Source organism: Mustelus asterias, chromosome 12 (genome assembly GCF_964213995.1).
Source record: "Mustelus asterias chromosome 12, sMusAst1.hap1.1, whole genome shotgun sequence".
In the NCBI taxonomy this organism is placed as follows: domain Eukaryota; kingdom Metazoa; phylum Chordata; class Chondrichthyes; order Carcharhiniformes; family Triakidae; genus Mustelus; species Mustelus asterias.
In genome coordinates, this window is record NC_135812.1 from 97,641,289 (window position 1) to 97,661,987 (window position 20,699).

General features: G+C 49.1%; 1 protein-coding gene across 1 annotated transcript in view; it reads left to right on the forward strand.

Annotated features, from left to right (window-relative positions):
* LOC144501720 (dynein axonemal heavy chain 17-like) overlaps positions 1-20,699 on the forward strand; it is an 832,067-nt gene that overhangs the window by 463,703 nt on the left and 347,665 nt on the right. The window contains exon 48 of the mRNA XM_078225682.1: positions 10,752-10,917. Within this exon, the coding sequence (XP_078081808.1) occupies positions 10,752-10,917 (166 nt within the window). The remainder of the gene's footprint in view (positions 1-10,751; positions 10,918-20,699) is intronic.

Consider the following 20,699-nt stretch of genomic DNA (forward strand, 5'->3'; position numbering starts at 1 on the left):
GCAGTTATTGCCCATTACTAGTTGCCCCTAAGAAGATGGTGATGAGCTGCCTTCTTGAAACGCTGCAGTTCATGTGCTGTGGGTTGACCCACAATGCCGTTAGGAAGGGAATTCCAGAATTTTGACACAGTGACTGTGAAGGAACGATGATAGATTTCCAAGTCAGGATGGTGAGTGGCTTGGAGTGGAACTTGCAGGTAGTGGTGTTCCCATGTATCTGTTGTCCTTATCCTTCTTGTTGGAAGTGGTCATGGGTTTGGATGATGCTATCTAAGGATATTTGGTGAATTGCTGCAGTGCACCTCATAGATAGTACACACTGCTGCTACTGAGCATCGGTGGTAGAGGGAGTACTCACCGGTGGTGGAGGGAGTGAATGTTTGTGGATGGGGTGCCAATCAAGTGGACAGCTTTGTCCTGGATGATGTCAAGCTTCATAAGTGTTGTTGGAGCTGCACCCATCCAGGCAAGTGGGGAGTATTCCATCACACTCCTGATGTAGTCCAAGGTATATTCCCTTAAGGAAAAGGTAGGGCAACCAAATCCAGAGCTCAAGATAGAAATTAAGATGAGGAAGAAAGTGTGCTTATGACAGGTGTCAGGTAGAAAATAGAGTTGAGAACCAAGCAAAATAAAGAGGGTTTAGAGAGGAAGTAAAAAAACAGATTAGAGAAGCTGAAATGGGATTGAGTGAAGACTGGAAGCCAACATAAAGAGAAATCCTAAAATCTTCTTTAGGCATATAAATTGTAAAGGCATGATAAAAGGGGGAGTAGGACCAATTGGGACCTAAAATGGGATTTACACATGGAGGCTGGGGGGCATGGCTGAAGTATTAAATGAATACTTGCATCCATCTTTACCAAGGAGGTAGATGCTACACAGGCCATTGTCACAGACAAGGAAACTCTGTCCCTCGAAGCGTTCAATGTTGATGAGGTTGGAGTATTGAAGAGACACTGAGCAGGAGTGGATGCAATGCATCTAAAGATATTGGAGGAAGCGGGAATGGAAATTGCAGCAGCACTGGCCATAATCTTCCAGTCTTCTTGAGACTTGCGGGAGGTGCCAGAGGACTGGAGAATTGCAAATGTTACACCCTTGAACAAAAAAGTTGTAAGGATAGCCCCCAGCAATTACAGACTAGTCAATTTAACATCAATGGTAGGCAACCTGCTGGAAACAATTATTTGTAATCACATTGAAAAGTATAGGTTGATTAGGAAGAGCCGGCATGGATTTCTAAAGAGAAAATCATGTTTGACTAACTTGATGGTGTTTTTTGAGGAGGTGACAGAAAGGGTCAATGAGGATGTGGAAATTAGAAGGATTGACAACCACCAGTTAGTATGTAACAAACAAGCAGACAAATATGCAGAGTACTTTCACGATCCCAACACTTCCAGCTTTAGGATCTACTCTGGCAGCAAAAACCCACACTCTACGCAAAGATCCTAGTGCTCATTCCCCATTGGACGATTGGGTCACATGACCCTCCTGGTGTCAACCCTTTAAAGGGGCCAGCTACTATGGAGGATAATGCTGTTGATGTGATGTAGATGCAAGATTTGGACAGGTATTTCCCAATGGTCAGTACTGGGGTCTTGGCTTTTCCTGATCTAGACCTTGGTGTGCAGGGGACAATTTCAAAGTTCGTGAATGACACAAAATTTGGAAGTATTGTAAACTATGAAGAGGACAGGCACTGTTCGGGATGGTTTAAACCAGTGTGGCAAGGGGGTGGGGACTGGAACAGAAGGCCAGTAAGTGTAGAGACTGAGGGAAAAAAATGAGACTGAGATAAACCTAGTGCTGAGTAAGAGCAGGCAAAGGGATGCCACAGGGCTCAGCAGGACTGGAGGTCTGGAGTGCGTTCGCTTCAACGCAAGAAATATAGCAGGTAAGACAGAGCCTGGATTACTGAATGGAATTATGATGTTATTGCAATTACGGAGACATGGCTAAAGGAGGGGCCGGACTGGCAACTTAACATTCCAAGATATCGTTGTTTTATATGGGACAGAAGGGGAAACATTCCTGATTAGGGAGCACATCACAGCTGTGTTGAGGGAGGTGACATTGGAGGGATCTTGTAGTGAGGCTTTATGGGTGGAACTCAGGAATAAAAAGGGCGAAATCACAATGTTGGGAGTGTATTATAGATCTCTCAATAGCTCGCAGGATACAGAGGAGGAATCGTGTAGTCAGATACTGAAAAAGTGTGAAAAAAGCAGGGTAGTTGTGATGGGTGACTTTAACTTCCCCCATATTGACTGGGAATCCCTTACAACCAGGGGCTCAGATGGAGAGCAATTTGTTAGATGTGTCCAGGAGGGCTTTTTGATACAGTATGTTCACAATCCAAGCAGGGAGGGGGCCATACTAGACTTGGTATTGGGGAATGAGGTAGGCCAGGTGATCGATTTTTCAGTGAGGGAGCATTTTGGGTTTAGCGACCGTAATTCCATACGATTCCATAAGATTGTTTGGCACAACTTGTGGGGCCGAAGGGCCTGTTTTGTGCTGTAGTTTTTCTATGTTTCTATTTCAGGTAGTCATGGATAAGGACAAGAGTGGCCCTCGGGTGAGAGTGCTTAATTGGGCGAGGGTCAATTACATCCAAATTAGACAGAAACTGGGGAATGTGGATTGGGAGCGGCTATATGAGGGCAAATCCACATCTGGCATGTTGGAGGCTTTTAACGGCCAGTTGATTGAAGTGCAGGACAGCCATGTCCCCACAAAAATGAAGGACAGAAATGGCAGGATTCGGGAACCATGGATGTCAAGGGAAATTGTAAGCTTAGTCCAAATGAAAAAGGAAGCATACAATCAATCTAGGCATCGAAAATCTGGCTAAGCCCTTGAGGGGTTACTCTACTGAAAGTAGAAAGGAACTTAAACGTCGAGTTAGGAGGTTCAGAAGGGGCCATGAAATGTCTTTAATAAACAGGGTCAAGGGGAACCCCAAGGCTTTTTATGCATATATTAAGAGCAAGAGAAAGAGTAGGCCCACTCAAGGACAATGGAGGGAAGTTATGCATGGAGTCACAGGAAGTGGGTGAGATCCTGAATGAGTACTTTGTATTAATATTCACCAAGGAGAAGGACATGACGGATGTTGAGGTCAGGAATAAGTGTGTGAACGCTCTAGAGAATGTCAATATATAGGAGGAGGAAGTCTTGAGTATCCTAAATTCCATTATGATAGACAGATCCCCGGGGCCAGATGGGATCTTTCCCAGGTTACTGTGGGAGGCAAGGAGAGAAATAGCTGGGGCCTTAACGGATATCTTCACATCCTCTTTGACCACAGGTGAGGTTCCAGAGGTCTGGAGAATAGCCATGTTGTTCCCTTGTTTAAGAAATCATAGAAACCCTGCAGTACAGAAAGAGGCCATTCGGCCCATCGAGTCTGCACCGACCACAATCCCACCCAGGACTTTCCCTCATATCCCTACATATTTTACCCGCTAATCCCTCTAATCTACGCATCCCAGGACACTAAGGGGCAATTTTAGCATAGCCAATCAACCTAACCCGCACATCTTTGGACTATGGGAGGAAACCGGAGCACTCAGAGGAAACCCACGCAGACACGAGGAGAATGTGCAAACTTCACACAGACAGTGACCCAAGCCGGGAATTGAACCCAGGTCCCTGGAGCAGTGCTAACCACTGTGCTACCGTGCCACCCAAAGGAAGCAGGGATAATCCAGGAAATTATAGGTCAGTGAGTGCTGGAGAAGCTTTTGGAAAAGATACTGAGGGACAGGATATATACACATTTGGAGGAAAATGAAATAGTTAGTGACAGGCAGAATGGTTATGTACGTGTGCAGTTCTGGTCACCACACTACCAGAAGGACGTGGAAGCTTTGGAGAGTGTGCAAAGAAAGTTCATTATGGTGTTGCCTGGTTTTGAGGGTGTTGGCTATGAGGAGAGGTTGAATAAACTAGGATTGTTTTCACTGGAAAGACGGAGGCTGAGGGGAGACCTGATAGAGGTCTACAAAATTATGAGAGGCATAGACAAGGTGGCTAGTCACCAAGGGTGGAAATGTCAATTACAAGGGGGCACAGGTTCAAGGTGAGAGGGGGAAAGCTTAAGAGAGATGCGCGGGGAAAGTTTTTAATGCAGAGAGTGGTGGGTGCCCGGAACACCCTGCCAGAGGAGGTGGTGGAAGCGGGCACATTAGCAACATTTAAGAGGCACCTGGATGGGTACATGAATAGAGGTTCACGGCCCGAGTAAGGGCAGAAGGTTTTTTTTAGTTTAGTTCAGGCATCATGACCGGCACAGGCTTGGAAGCCGAAGGGCGTGTTCCTTTGCTGTACTTTTATTTGTTCTTTGTTCTTTGACAGTGGAGAAATTCAAAAGGACATAGACAGGTTGGTGGATGAAGTTCAATGTAGAGAAGTGTGATATGATGCATTTTAGCAGGAAGAAAATAGATGATATGAACTTCTAAAAGGGGTGCAGGAGCAGAGGCACCTGGTTGTTCACATGCATAGATCTTTGAAGGTGGCAGGACAGGTGGAGAGAGCAATTAAGAAAATCTCTGGTATTCTGGGCTTTATTAATGGGGCATAGAGTACAAAACCAAGGAGGTTATGCTGAACTTGTACAAGACACTAATTAGACCTCAGCTGGAGTATTGTGCATAGTTCTTGGCGCTACACTATAGAAAGGATGTGAATACATTGCAACGAGTGCAGTGTACAAGATTGGTTCAGGAGTTGAGACTGTTCCCTTTGAGAGAGAGGAAGGCTGAGAGGAGAGTTGATGGAGATGCTCAAAATCATGAGGGGGTTGGACAGAGTAGATGGGGCGAAACTGTTCACACTCATAAAAAGGATCAAAAATGAGAGGACACGGATTTAAAGTGATTTGCAAAGGAAGCAAATGTCATGGATGCAATTTTACAAGAAAAACTCTAAGTGTCCAGCTAGTGTGAAAATGGGAGGGTTGCAGATCCATTTTTGGGCAAGTTTTACTTCCAATCTTATGCACTTAGTGCATGAAAAAATGAGCGAGACTACTCCGAGCCACCAGAAACAGTGGGTGGGACTTAATTCACCAGCCAGTCTAATCAGGTGGCAGAGGGAACTATTGCACATGTGTAGACCTCTGTGGCTACACATGCGCAAAAGCAACAGCAGAGGCCTGACAGAGAGAGAGAGAACTAACAGGCCTCTGCTATTGCAGCCAACCTCAACTCAGCACCCGCACCCCTCAATTGTGGAGGCCTGAAGCCGATCATGAACCCCACAACACCCTAAAATACATCCTCTCCTGCCCATACCGATCGCAGGCAGAGTGGACAGCTGTCCTCCCCCTCCCTTCCCCACCGATCGAAGGCAGAGTGCACAGTGGCCATGCCCCCGGCACTGCCAGGCTGGCACTGCCCAAGGGGCACCCTCCTTGCCCTTGACCTACCCAGGGGGCCTCAACAGCCTCCGGTTCTACTGGTGAGGCCAACATGACTGTTCACCGATCATGGGGAGCAGGTGTTTTGCTCGCCGGAGAGAATGATTGAGCACCAGGCTCACTAAACAGATGTAAATAAGTATGGCAATAAATTTACATAATATATTCAGCTTCTTGCTGGAATTGTGCGAGAGGCTGACTGCACCGGAAAACCGGTGCCGGTAAGATCACAAGAGCTGAGAAATCGGGAATGATCCTGGTTTCTCGGCTCTCAGATGATTTTAATAGCTCGCCATGCCCATCAATGGGTGGGTCGAACTGATAAAATCACGGACAATGTGTGAAAAAGATACTTTTCACAGCAAGTGATTCGAGTCTGGAATGCTTGCTTGGAAATGTGGTGGAGGCAGTTTAATGAGGCATTGCATGAAGTACAGTGGTACAGGAAAGGCACAAGAATGGCATTAAGTCATGATGCACATTTGGCGAGCTGGTGCTGACATGGTGTGATTCTGCTATTCAGCATGCATATTGTATCTTCAGGTTGGCACCTCATTTTAAATATAAATGGTAAGGCCACACTTGGAATACTGTGTACAGTTCTGGTCACCCTATTATAGAAAGGATATTATTAAATTAGAAAGAGTGCAGAAAAGATTTACTAAGATGCTATCGGGACTTGTTGGTTTGAATTATAAGGAGTGGCTGGGTAGACTGGGACTTTTTTCTCTGGAGCGTAAGAGGCTGAGAGGCGATCTTATAGAGGTCTATAAAATAATGAGGGGCATAGATCAGCTAGATAGTCAATATCTTTTCCCAAAGGTAGGGGAGTCTAAAACTAGAGGGCATAGGTTTAAGGTGAGAGGGGAGAGATACAAAAATGTCCAGAGGGGCAATTCTTTCACATAGAGGGTGGTGAGTGTCTGGAACAAGCTGCCAGAGGTAGTAGTAGAGGCAGGTACAATGTTGTCTTTTAAAAAGCTTTTAAACAGTTACATGGGTAAGATGGGTAGAGAGGGATATGGGCCAAATGCGAGCAATTGGGGCCAGCCTAAGGGTTTTTAAAAAAAGGATGGCATGGGCAAGTTGGGCCGAAGGGCTTGTTTCCATGCTGTAAACCTCTATAACTCTGACTTTATACCTACTGCTGTTCCTAATGTGCTCCCACACTCTTTATTGAACAAGGATTTGTCATCGAGCTTGACAGTAATGGTAGAATGAGGGATATACTTAGGCACAAGCTTATAGATGTGGTTGAATACAATTCTGTTCCTGCTAATGGCAGAAACAACATCTCATGGATGCCCAGTTTTGAGCTGCTACATCCATTCTGAATAGCAGTCATTCCTCCAGTAGGGTTAGAAGGGATAGCACTGCAGGAGCCTTAGCCCTTGTCCTTGTCCAACAGCTATGCGATTCTTGCTCCTTGTGTGGATAAGACTGTAGGAAGGATGAGCAAACTGACCACGTACTGTGGTTCAGAGAGCTGTTCAAGTGGCAGCAACAAAGAGAGATGTAGTCGTAGTTGGGAATAGTTCTCTGTAGCCAGTATCAAGAGTCTCGAAGTCTGTGTTGCCTGCCCAGTGCCAGAGTTTGGGACATCTGCTTTGGGCTGGAGATCTGCTCTGGGCTGGAGATTAGCTTGCAGTGGAAGGGGGAGGATCCAGTGGTTATGGTCCATGTAGGTACCAATGACATAGGTAGAATGAGGAAGGAGGTTCTGTGTAGGCAGTTTGAGGAGTTGGGCGTTAAATTAAAGAACAGAACCTCCACAGTTATAATTTTTGGATTATTATCTGAGCAACGTGTAAATTTGCAAAAGAGCACATAGTGAGACACATGCAAATTGGCAATAGTACATAAAATTAGAGAGATGAATGCATGGCTCAAAGACTGTGGGAGAAGTGGGTATCGATTTGTGGAACATTGTCATCAGTACTGAGGAAAGTGGGGGCTGTACTGTTGGGACGGCCCACATCTGAACCATGCTGGGACCAGTGTTCTTGTGGACTGTAAAATTAGGGAAGTAGAGAGGGCTTTAAACTAAAGTGGAGGTGAGGTTACAGTTGCTTGGAAAATTGAGAAGTCAAAGTCAAGGTAGGAGTGTCGGTTAGTGATCAGTCTGAGTGTCAACAGAAAACTACAGGTAGGGATAGATCATAGAAACGTTTACAGCATGGACTCATACAATTTGTCTTCCTGATGGTTAACCAACAGGCATGAGAGAGTCTGTCCATTGGCTGCTGAATGCATTTCTTGGTATGGATTGTGTTCTAATGTGTGCAGATGATAGATGATTTCTTTGAGTCCATAAGATAGACACAGACTGAAATTATGGTGGGGATTAGGAGGCACATGCTTGTTACTCTCTGGAAGAGTACCTAAAAGTTCACTGCTGTTCTATTCTTTACCAGATGGCTAAGTGGAATAGGACACTCTTTCTCAATAGAACACAGTGGCACAGTGGTTAGCACTGCTGCCTCACAGTGCCAGGGACCCGGGTTCAATTCCCAGCTGGGGTCACTGTCTGTACCGAGTTTGCGTGGAATCTGCACGTTCTCCCGTGTCTGCATGAGTTTCCTCCGGGTGCTCCACTTTCCTCCCATAGTCCGAAAGACGTGCTGGTTAGGTGCATTGGCCATGCTAAATTCTCCCTGCTAAATTCTCCCTAACAGGCTTTTGAGTGTGGCGGCTAGGGGATTTTCACAGTAACTTAATTGCAGTGTTAATGTAAGCCTACTTGTGACACTAATAAATAAAATAAATCATGCTGTAAATATATTTCCTTCAACTATTTGAAATACGAACAAAAAGTGTTGGATCAACTCATCCAGTCTGACAACAACTCTGGAGAGAGAAACAGAGTTAACATTTCAAGTCCATATGACCCTTCTACAGAACTGTAGAAGCTCCTTGCATTCAACAGAGCTGTACTCGCACTAGGTCCCTAGGGTACACTGCACTGACTGGATCACACCCAGCCTGAGTTGGAAGGTTGGGTGAGACAAAATGGAAAAAAATGCTTTGACAAAAACTCAAAGTGGAGTGGCCATCCAAAATGAGAATGCTTGTTTGTGTGTTAGAAATAAGGAGTACATTTAAGCTTAATTGGTGTTTCTGCATGTGTGTTAAGAAAAGGTTAAAACTTAGTTTAGCTTTGCGTTAAATAAAAGTATCTCCAACCAAGTCTGTAGATTTTCGTTTTACTTTACACGTTGCCTGTATTGTAATGAAGGTTTTATGACTCTTAGAACAAACTCAGGATTTAAAAAGAAATTAAACTGTTGCTTAGCAACCAGAGGCCCACACTGAAAAACAGAAGTACTTGAGATTTAGTTTGGAACCAGAGTACAAAGTTCCAGAAACCAGGGAGTGGGACAAAAGAATGTCCCAGGAAGGCAGTCGAGTCAAAGGAACAAAGAATAGGAATCTGGACAAGATCTTGTTCAGTAGTGAAATTGAGAAATCTGTAGAATTGCATTAGGTGGCACCTGTCACTTGGGGCCTGATTCTCCCAAAGAAATTCTACTGCTGAATTGACGAGGAAAATGGTGTAATTCACAATTGTTTTTTCAGTGCAACTCCAGACTCGAAACTGCCACACTCTGTGCAATGCAGTGGTCACAATTGTGAATATCATTAAAAGATTGTGTGGGGGGGGTGCTATTCACGCATGTGCAGTGGCCCCGAACTGTCAGACTACAGTTTGCTGGGCCAGCTCAATCGCTGCCTGTCGCGACACCCCCACAGCCCAATTGTGGCCCGCACAAGCATTCCCGTGCCAGCCCCAGCACCGCCCCCCCTCTTCCCGGATCACCTCAATCTCCAACCCTTACCCACCCCCCCCCCACCCCCCCACACTGATTCCCCCCTCTTCGCCACAGGAGGCAGACCCCTCCCCTCACGGGAAGCAGACCCCTCCCCCCCAGCCTGCCCCAATCGCTGGCCTCCCTCCAGCCCAGCCAAACCTATCTGCAGAGTGGCAGCAAGACCCCCACCCCCACCGATCGCCCCTAGACCCTGCCCACAATAGGGCCTGCCTCCTTGGCTCAGTCCCAGGTCCCGCCCACTTGGCACTGCCTGATGCCTGGCGGGGAGTGCCAAGGATATGGGCAATTTGCCCCTTGGGCAGTGCTGGAGGCACAGACTGGCACTGTTAGGGTGCCCATGCCCAGGGGACATCACCCCCTGCTGCCTGATCCCCTGGGGGCCCCGTTTGCCCCCCTTCACTTTGGCGGGGTCTCCTGCTAGTTCCTCCCAAGTGGGGAGCTACTCTAAACCCCGCTGGAGTGAAATACTCTTGGCGGGGTGGGAGATGCTATCAGGCCCGGAGAATTCAGTCCCAGGCCTGAGAATGACATTTAAATAAGATTAAAAATAGATTTAAATCATTTACCTGTCTTCCCGCCAGTTTCCAGCATGGTCCCGACTGTGCCTGCTCTCCAGCTGTGGGAGACACGCATGCATCGGGAACGCATTATCCCGCGAAATGGCCGACACGCGCATCTCCCAACCCGACGTGCCAAAAAATGTGCGCGGGAGAATCGGGCCCTTGGTTTCCGAGTGGTGGGGTTGTAATGTGTTTTCTAAAAAAAAATCCATCTGCCATGTAACTTGTATATACTTTTATATAGTCCTTCCTTTCATTCCCACTCACCTACAGATCTGTGACAATTGTCCCAGCTCAAAGGCATTGCTGCAGATATTCCCCAGTCTGGTGTCCTAGGTCTAATCATCATCAATTGTTTGACCCATGACCTTCCCTCCATTATAAGATCAAAAGTGGTGATATTTGCTGATTTACAGTGTTTGGTTCTATTTACTATTGCTTAGGTAATGAAACAGTCCATGCCAAATCTTGGATAATATGAAGGCTTGGATTGATGAGTGACAAGTAACATTTGTGCTATACTGGCCGAGCATTGACCTTTTCCAACGAGAGATAATCCAACCACCTCCCCTCAACATTCAATGGCATGACTGTCCCTCCAACATTAGCATCCTGAGTGATGAAACACAACTTTCAGATATCTGTGTTTATCTGTGCTTGCATTAAATCTTGAAGTTGCCTGAAAGTGGTGACAAATAGCATTTTTTAAAAATCAAACGTTCCAAGCAATTGTAGCGATTTGGGAGTAAATTGATGAATCCTACAAATAGATCAGAATCAGTTAATACGAAGGGCCATATCTATAGCCATAATTGAACCTTCTCAAACATAGTTGCTTTTTAATCACATTATTTAAGATAAAATCTTGTGTAAAAGATTTGTTATAATTAAAACATATACATTGAAGTATTCATTCTGAACTCCCTATAGCTGTTCTTGAGAAGCCATTAGAAAAGAAAACAGGAAGAAACTTTGGCCCACCTGGAACCAAGAAATTAATCTATTTTATTGATGACATGAACATGCCAGAGGTGGATAAGTATGGAACTGTAGCACCTCATACACTAATCAGACAACACTTAGATCATGGGCATTGGTAAGTAATCTATTTAGAATCTATAAAGTACAATTGTTGACATATGTCTGTTCAATATATTAATGTGTAATACATTAGTATTACACATGGTTCTCAATCTCTATCTGCATTAGCCTTGCTTTGTCACAACTTTTGGATTATGCATTAGGCTAATACTTTATAATTGGAGTACCCCAATGCCCACATTAGAGAGATTTTAATTTCCTTCCTTTAGTAGAAACTAGACAGAACGGGGATTTAAGCTAAAGTAATAAAGTAAATCATAAGAAGACAATCTGTAAGATAAACCCTACCAAAAATGTTAAGGCCACTGCTAGCTCAGGTTGTCTCATCTTACTGCCTTGCAAATTTCTGTCTGCCAGTTTCCAAACCACCCAAACTCTATGTGGCTCAAAACAAACAAGCTTCCTCTGAACATAGAACATAGAACAGTACAGCACAGAACAGGCCCTTCGGCCCACGATGTTGTGCCGAGCTTTATCTGAAACCAAGATCAAGCTATCCCACTCCCTGGATGGCTTTTCTGGCTGGAAAGCTGGCCTGTATGTAAGTGAGCTCTGACAATTTAAATTGATTTGACTTTCCATGAAAGCAAGTGGTTAGCCAATGAGCGGAATTCTCCAGTGCCCCCGTTGGTACTTTTATGGTGGGTAGGATGTTGGCTGGGGAGGAGAATTTAGTGGGGGGTCCAAAAAGTAATTTTAGACCAGTGCGAAATTATGGCAGGATCTTCTGCTAGTGGCTGCCACGCTGGTGAAAACCAATCTGCATCCCACGTACTGGATGCAAATGAAGGCTTGAACACATTTGCACAAACATGGGCTGCCATTCTCCCAAAAAAGTTAGTGCAGCGGACCCGGAAATTCTCGCATTAGCCAATTTGCGGGGTTTTTGTGCGTGTTTGCCCACTGCTAGCATCTCCCAGTGCCGGATTTCCGGCGGCATCAGATCTGCGCCGGAAATCGGTGGGGAGATGCAAAGGCCATTTAAATGGTCATTTGCATAGAATTTAAATGTGACTAGCGGACCCGGGACTGAAGTCTCCGGGCCCGCTAGCATCCTCCCCCACCCCCCGCCAGAGTGGTTCACTCCAGCGGTCTTTAGAGTAGCTCCCCACTAACAGGGATCTAGCAGCCCCACCCCACTGGAGTGGGCCCCCCAGAGTGTAGGGCAGTGAGGGTGGGGTAGTGCCCCCCTGGGAATTGGCACCCTGGCAGTGCCAGACTGTGCCTCTGCCCAGGGGCACCTTGGCACTGCTCATCGGGCCTGGGGTAGGACAGATGGGGGCAGAACCTAGGGGCAGGGCCTTCTGGGGGAGCCTAGGGGGTGATTGGAGGGGGTCCCGCTGCCACTCTGCATTGGGATCGGTGGGGGAAGGAGGGAGGGCTGCGATCGGGGCGGGCTGGGGGGGGTCTGCTGGGGGGGGTCGGCATTGCAGGGTGGTCAGAACTGCAGGGGGTGTTCAGGACTGTGTGGGTGGGAAATCTTGGAGGGGGTGGCTGGCGATTGGGGTGGACCAGGAGGGAGGGTTTGGGGCTGGCCCAGGAATGGTCAGGGGACCAGCGATTGGGCTGCGAAGGGGTGAAGGGCCAGTAATGCAGGAGTCACGGTGCTGGTCAGCGATTGAGCTGGCCAGCTATCGGGAGGCCATCAGTGCAGGGCCACTGGGAATTCGCTGATCTCAGCATGGACAGATCGGCACATGCGCAATAGCACGCTCAGCGTGCTGAGTTCAGCCTCTCCAACAAGGGATAGGGCCTTAGTTTTTAATGATATTCACACTGGTGGCCTTTGCAGTGCACAGAGCATGGGAGATTCTTCTCTGAACTCCCACTGAAAAAACCAGCATGAATTATTCCAGTTTTCACACAGATTCGATACTTAGAATTTTTTTGAAAGAATTCCATGCATGGTGTGCAGAGGTTGGGACTTGCCTTAAGAAGACCTTGGGAAGGTTGTGGAGATCCAAAGAGAAGATGGAGGCTTGCAGTTAGACCCTGGAGTAACACGTGCGTAATTCTTTAACTCTGTCAGTGGTAAAGAGGTGTGACTCTGAATGAGGCAGGTAGAAGGATTCAAGGGATACCACAGCAGGAGCCTCAGCCCCTGCCCTCACCCACAGATTTGAGATTTTGAGATGAGCAAACTGATCATGGCACAGTGGTTCAGGTAGCTGTTTAAGTGGGGGACAAAAGGCAAATATAGTCATAGCTGGGGATAGTATAGTCAGGGGAATAGGCAATGTTCTCTGTAGCCAGGATTGAGAGTCTCGAACACTGTGTTGTTTGCACAGTGCCAGGGTTTAGGACACCAGCTCTGGGCTGGAGAAGAATTTTGATTTGATTTATTATTGTCACATGTATTGCTATACAGTGAAAAGTATTGTTGCACCATACAGGCAAAGGATACCGTTCATAGAGTACATAGGGGAGAATGAAAGGAGAAGGTACAGAATATAGTGTTACATTCATAGCTAGGGTGTAGAAAAAGATCAACTTTTTATAAGTTCAAAAGTTTGATGGCAGCAGGGAAGAAGCTGTTCTTGAGTTAGTTGGTATGTGATCTCGGGGCCGGATTTTACCATCAAGTTGTGCCCATTTTCAGGCACGAAAACTTGGTAAAATCGGGTGTGAGGCGAGTAGCGCGATCCGCGACTGCAGCCGTGCCAGTTCCCCTTTACCAATGGCTGAAAATGGCTGCAATCGGGACCGTGCCCAAAACGGACGTGACGGCAACTTAAATGCATTTGAATGCATTTAGATTGAATTAATGGGCTGGACACCCAACTTTACCAGCACTTCCCCCTTTACCAGCACTTCCCCCTTTACCACCGTGTTCGCCAATCGGGAATCGGTGCGAATCAGACGTGCTCAATAAAAGTCTAATTCAGGCGCTCCATCAATGAGGGTTAGTGAGGATGTAAGTGCATAGCATCTGTGCATAGCGTCTGACTGCTCTCTGCTACTCACAGATGTCCTGTTGTTGCGGCCATTTTCTGAAGCAGGTCTGCCAGTGTGTGGGAGGGTGGGGGGCTGTTGCTCTGCCGGGTCTCCGATGTCCGGCTTGCAGCACAGACCCAGGTCTCAGCACTGACCTCGGGTCTTGCGGTGCTGCTGGGTCATAGTGCACTCAGCTCACTTCCAGCTGAAGGATGCGCACAAAGCCCTTGCAAATTGCACTGCTGCAGCCTCTCGACCTTGCAAGGAGCTGTGATTGTGGGGAGCATGTGGCTGGGGGAATTGGGGAGGGGGCTGTAATTGTGGGGAGCATGTGGCTGGGGGAATTGGGGGGGCTGTTATTGTGGGGAGCATGTGGCTGGGGGAATTGGAGGCGGGGCTGTGATTGTGGATCTGCTCGGGCAAGCAACGTTCCATAACCTCTACATGTATTACTCTCCACCTGCTCCCCGCTCCTTTTTCTATGCCACCAATAGATCTAGCTGTTCTTTTGGTTGCTGCTGGAGCTGCGGGCACAGGAGGTCCGGGCCTTACTACTTCCAGGACCAGAGGGAGATGACCACCAGAGGCAGGAGATGGCCACCATTCACCCAGCGGGGGTGGGGGGGGTGTGTCGGAGAAGGATAGAGCAGAGAGACCCTGGCAGTTCCGTGTACGAGTGTCCTTCGACCAGATGTCGGACACCGTGTGCCCCCGATGTCTCCGACTCCGAAAGGAGACCATGCAACACCTGTACAACCTGTTGCAGGACCTGGTACCTGGAGGCAGGGAGGAGGCACCCACTCTCGGTGGCTGTCAAATTGACGGCCACTCTAAACTTCTATGCTATTGGCATTTTCCAGACCCCAAGCGGAGATGTCTGTGGCATCTCCCAATCTGCCGTGCACACCTGTGCGAGACAGATCACTGAAGCCTGTATGCCCGGGCTGGCCAGTTCATCAACTTCAACCTGGACCAGGCACAGCAGGAAGCCCAGGCTGCAGGGTTCACAGCCATTGTGGAGATGCCTAATGTGCAGGGGACGATTGACTTGCGTCGTCCACAAGGCCCCCCTACAGAATCCGCAGAGATTTGTAAATAGGAAGGGGTTCCACTCGCTGAATGTTCAGCTAGTGTGCGACCATAATATGACCATCATGTACGTTTGTGCCAGATATCCAGGCAGCGTGCATGACAACTTCATTGTCAGGAGCTCGGACATCCCGGAGGCATTCAAGGAGGAGCCCAGGCTGCGAGGGTTGCTCGTGAATGATGTGGGTTACCTGCTTCGGACATGGCTGATGACACCTGTGCAGCGGCTTGTGTCTGAGGCGGAGACCCACTATAATGAGGCCCATGTAGCCACCCGTGCGATAGTGGAGACATGCATTGGGCTCCTCAAGATGCGATTCCGATGGCTGGACCGATCTGGTGGGGCCCTCCAATATAGCCCAGTGATCTGTTCCCGCATAGTGGTCATGTGCTGCGCCTTGCACAATCTGGTTCTACAGAGAGGTGACCTCTTGGAGGAGGAGGAGGATGTGGAGGCTGACCAGCCAGACGTCACTGGGGAGGAGGACTAGCAGGAGGAGGAGGAAGATGAAGAAGAGCATGCTGAGGAACACCAACCAGGCGCTTGAGGGCTGGCAGCCCAAATGAGACAAGCGAGGACGGCAAAGGAGGCCCTGATCACCAGACAGTTCACTCGTTCGGGGTTTGTGTCTGTGGGTTCCATCCCGCACCCCCTCTCCCCAAATTCCTTCTATATCCTGCAACATTGTCACACCAGAGTTTGGGTCTGGGTACTCTGTTAGCGAGTTTTTTGGCAGGCAACAGGGTGATGACGACTCGCTAAGCACCATTATGATGATGCCCTGGTGCAAACTAGTCTGACTCCTACCTGAGCTCCACATGCACGCTGGCACCTGGGCCCACGTCTGTGTCGTGGATAAGGGATCTGAAACCCCCACACAGGGCCCTGGGAGGGGGTGGGGTGGGGGATGGGAGGGAATCGCTCGTGTGGCCTGGGGAATCAATGCGTTCCTTTTCTCAGTGACACGGCATTGAGGGGCCTCCCCAATTGACATCAACATGAAGCATCCCTCAGGCGATCATCAATGGAAGAAGATTCATAATTGAGACAAATTAGTCACAGGTGAGTGGTGAAAAACATTTATTTACAATAAAGGTGTTTAAATAAGACGTTCTAGCATAAAAATTTGTGAACGGAAAACTTTAACGTGCTTAAATATCTTTCTAACTAGTGCAGCCCTTCACCCGTGCCATCTCAGTGCAACTCCAACTTCCTAACCTTACGTGGCCTACCACTACATCTCAATGACTCCCCAGAATGTATATCGGAGGTGGAGAGGGCCAGCTGCCTACCATGCCCCGTGGTCTATGGTGCGTCTGGCATGTGTCCTCTGGAGGCCCTGGACCTTGAGGGCACTGGCCTGCTTCCAGGTGCCTGGGATGTTTCCATGACACCCTCTTCATCCCGCTGCCCCTGCGATGCCCTGGTGTCAGGAAGGAGGGAATTGGAAGGTGTAGCCACAGCCACAGTCTCCTGGCTGGAAGGCACCATCATGGGCTCGAGCCCTTCCTCCTACCTTGGGGTTCCTGTGGGCCCCTGGGTCACTCGATGGGATGGCGGTGCTTTTGCACTGAGCTCCAGAAGCTCTGCGTCACCTGACACTGCCAATCCTGGACAATCACCTGCGTCCTACCCATGGTTGTCGAGCCCTCTGCGATGGCCATTTGAGTTGGGGGCCACCTCCCAATGGCCGCAGCAAGTGCCCACTGAGATAGGGCCATGCCCTCAGCCATGACCCTCTGAGACTGGGCCATTTTCTCAACAGCTGCTGCCATAGCCCGCTGTGTCTCAGCACTCTCCCGCTGGGTCTCCTGCAAGCTCTTGAGCCACTCAGCCATGGGCCGCAGAATCTCGAGAAGCCTGTTCAGTCCCTTAGCTGTGACTCGGCCGCGGCCCTCTGGAACTCTGCTGTGGCCTGCTGTGAATCGACCATCGCTTGGAGCCTGCCACTCATGGTGAGGATCCTCTGCCCCAGGCTTTCCACTGCAGACGCCACCTTTGCAGTGTTGGCCTGGGAAGCACGCAAGACAGGCAATAGCTGGTCCACCTAAAAGCTTTGGGGCTCCTCCCAACAGCCTCGCAGTCGGTCCAGTGTGGTCGTCAGCCCCTCCTGCATTCCCTGGCTCTATTGCTGCATCTCCAGCAGCTGAGGAAGAAGTGATCTCAGAGGATCAACATGAGTGCTTGTAAATACACTGTATAAAAAAAGTAGACTGCATTGGGATACCTTTGAACTTGTATAATGTTTGAAATGATACTTGAATCTGATGGGGCCTGGGGCCAGCTGAGTCCTCGCCTCAGGCATGCCAGTGGCCCCAGACATTCCCTCCTCCACCTGATGTACATCAGCAAATGTGTCGTGCTCACCAGAGAGTGACCCAGAAGCCTCAACACTAACTGGACCCATCGACATGTCAGTATCTGGGATGGTGAGTTGTGAGCTGATGCCAAAACGGTGCCACCCTCGGAGGTCCCTCCACCCATATCCTCCAAGGACTCGTCTGAACTGTCTTGACCAGGATGGGCGGGACCTGCAGCCTGTAGTCCAGAAGGCCCTGGGGCGTCCGGATCTGTCCCTGCAACACAGGACACAAGGTTAAGTGCAAGGGAGGGAGAGGAATCCGGGATGCCAAACACATGATGCACATGTCCCCATTGAACAAAGAACCAAGAAAATTACATCACAGGAACAGGCCCTTCGGCTCTTCAAGCCTGTAGCAACTAGGCTGCCCTTCTGATTTGTAACCCCCTACTCTTCTGGGGACCATATGCCTCTATTTTCATCCCATTCACATAGCTGTAGAGATGCCCCTTATCATATCTGCATCCACAAGCTCACCCGCCAGCGAGTTCCAGGCATCCACTACTCTGTGCAAATAAACATGCCTCGTACACCTCCTTTAAACCTTGCCCCTCGCACCCGAAACTCGTGCCCCCAAGAAGTTGCCGCAAAGTGATTGAAGGAATGACAGGTGCTCACGTCTTGACGGCGGTCCGACCATGCTGTCGCTGACAGCCACATCTCCCCTTTTCTAGAGAGCTCTGCGGCCGCTCCTTAAAGGGGATGAGGACCCGGAGGTCTGTCTTACCACCCCCTGTGTTGTGCTCTGTTTTCTGCTGTGGAGACAGAAGGAGCCATGAAAGAAATGGTGGCATGACTCTTGCAGAGTATCAGGTGGTGGCCCTTAGAGGGCAAGCACAATGAGGCTCATTGGGGGGGAAAGGAAGGAGGTGCTTGGGGATCAGGAGCTGGAAGCATGCAGGGTGCTGGGGATGGATGGGAGGATCTGGGGGAGGTCTGGGGGAAGATGCAAGATGGGGTTCAGCACTCACCCTTACTGCACGGATGAAGTCATTGACTTTTTTCTGGCACTGCTTCCCAGTTCGGAGGACGAGTGCCATGGCATTGACCGAGGCGACGGCTTCCTCCCAGGCTGCATTTCTATCAGCTCGCCCTTGGTCTGCGTCCTCCTGGGGGGAAGAGGGTGTTCCGCCTCGCCCCTGCTGCATCCAGTAGCACCCTCAAGTTGCCCTCAGAGAATTGGGGGACTGGTGCAGGAATGCCTGCTCACCTGTCCATTCTTGAGTTTTTAATGGAGCTGCCCCTCGTTAGGGCAGATCAGCTGCAGGCAATTTGGCAGAGCATTCCAGCAAGTTCCATGCAGCTTGCTTGTTAGCATTGAGGGGAAGGCAAGTGAGAACTTGCAGGTGTGCTGATGGGGAGGGGGGGTGGGTAGTGGATGAGTGCCTCAATGATTGGGGACAGGGGAGAGAGAGGGAGCTGTCACACAGCCATCGGAGTCCGGAGGAGATGGGGGCCTTGTGCGGGTGGGTCCAGGGTGGGTGTGAGGGAGATCTACCTGATATCTGTTGGACAGAAAGGGGAGGGTGGATCTCTCTGCCTGAGACGAGTGAGGGGGAAGTGGGGGGGTCTGCTGCCACTCTGCCTGAGACGAGTGAGGGGGAATAGGGGGGTCTGCTGTCACTCTGCCTGAGATGAGTGAGGGGGAAGGGGGGGGGTCCGCTGCCACTCTGCCTGAGATGAGTGAGGGGGAAGGGGGGGGTCCGCTGCCACTCTGCCTGAGATGAGTGAGGGGGAAAGAGGATCCGCTGCCACTCTGCCTGAGATGAGTGAGGTGAAAGGGGGGTGTTCCGCTGCCACTCTGCCTGAGATGAGTGAAGGGGAAGGGGGGAGTCTGCTGCCACTCTGCCTGAGATCGTTGGGGGGGGAGGGAGCCACGATCAGTCTGGGTGGTGGGCGGGTCGGGGGGATAAGGGGCTCAGTAGTGTTGTGGGGGGTGAGGCAACGTCTGTGGGGGCCAGGGGAGACGTTATCTGGCCTGGGCGCGATGTGGTAGGGTAGCAGCATTCTATCTTTTTTTTTTGTGAGCATGCGCAGTTGGAGGCGCCGATTGGAGCAGCAGTGTTTTGGACGCAATAAGCCCCGCCCTCAAGTTTGTGCAGCGCAATTCAGAATCGCTGATTTTTTTTTTTCAGGTAGAATGCATATGGGGGCGGAGGAGAACAGGCCTAAAGGTTGGATCTGAACTCTCAGATTCAAGTCCGCCCAGCACTTAGAATCAAAATGTAAAATCGGGCCCTCAGACTTTTGTATCTTTTTCCTGACGGAAGAAGATGGAAGAGAGTATGTCCAGTGTGCGTGGTCTCCTTGATTATGCTGGTTGCTATTCCGAGGCAGCAGGAAGTGTAGATGGAGTCACTGGATGGGAGGCTGGTTTGCATGATGGACTGGGCTATGTTCATGACCCTTTGGAGTTTCTTAGAAATCATAGAAATCATAGAAATCCTACAGTGCAGAAGGAGGCCATTCGGCCCATCGAGTCTGCACCGACCACAATCCCACCCAGGCCCTAACCCCACATATTTACCCGCTAATCCCGTTAACCTACGCATCTCAGGACTCTAAGGGGCAATTTTTAACCTGGCCAATAAACCTAACCCGCACATCTTTGGACTGTGGGAGGAAACCGGAGCACCCGGAGAAAACCCACGCAGACATGAGGAGAATGTGCAAACTCCACACAGTCTTGGACAAAGCAGGAACCATACCAAGCTGTGATGCCTCCAGAAAGGATGCTTACTATAGTGTATCTGTAAAAATTGGTGCGCATTGTAGCAGACATGCTGAATTTCTTACTCCTCCTGAGAAAGTAAAGGTGTTGGTGGGCTTTCTTAACCATAGCGTCAGCATGGAGGATCCAGGACAGGTTGTTGATGATCTGGACACCTAGAAACCTAAAGCCGTCAATCATTTCCACTTCATCCCCGTTGATGTAGATGGGCTTGTACTCCACTATGTTTCCTGGAGTTGATGATTATCTCCTTCATTTTATTGACATTGAGAGAGAGATTATTGTCGTCGCACCATATCACCAAATTCTCTATCTCTTTCCTGTACTTTGTCTCATCTTGTTTGAGATCTGACCCACTATAATGGTGTTATCAGCAAACTTGAAAATAGAATTGAAGTGGAATTTAGCCACAGTCATAAGCGTATAAGGAGAATAGTAAGGGGCTGAGGACACAGCGTTGCAGGGCACCGGTGTTGAGGATAATTGTGGAGGAGGTGTGTTGCCTATCCTTACTGACTGTGGTCTGTTGTTTCGGAAGTCTAGTATCCAGTTGCAGAGTGAGGAGTTGAGCCCTAGGCCACGGAGTTTAGAGATGAGTTTTGTAAGAGTAATGGTGTTGAAGGCTGAGCTGAAGTCAATAAATAGTCAATAAGTCTGACA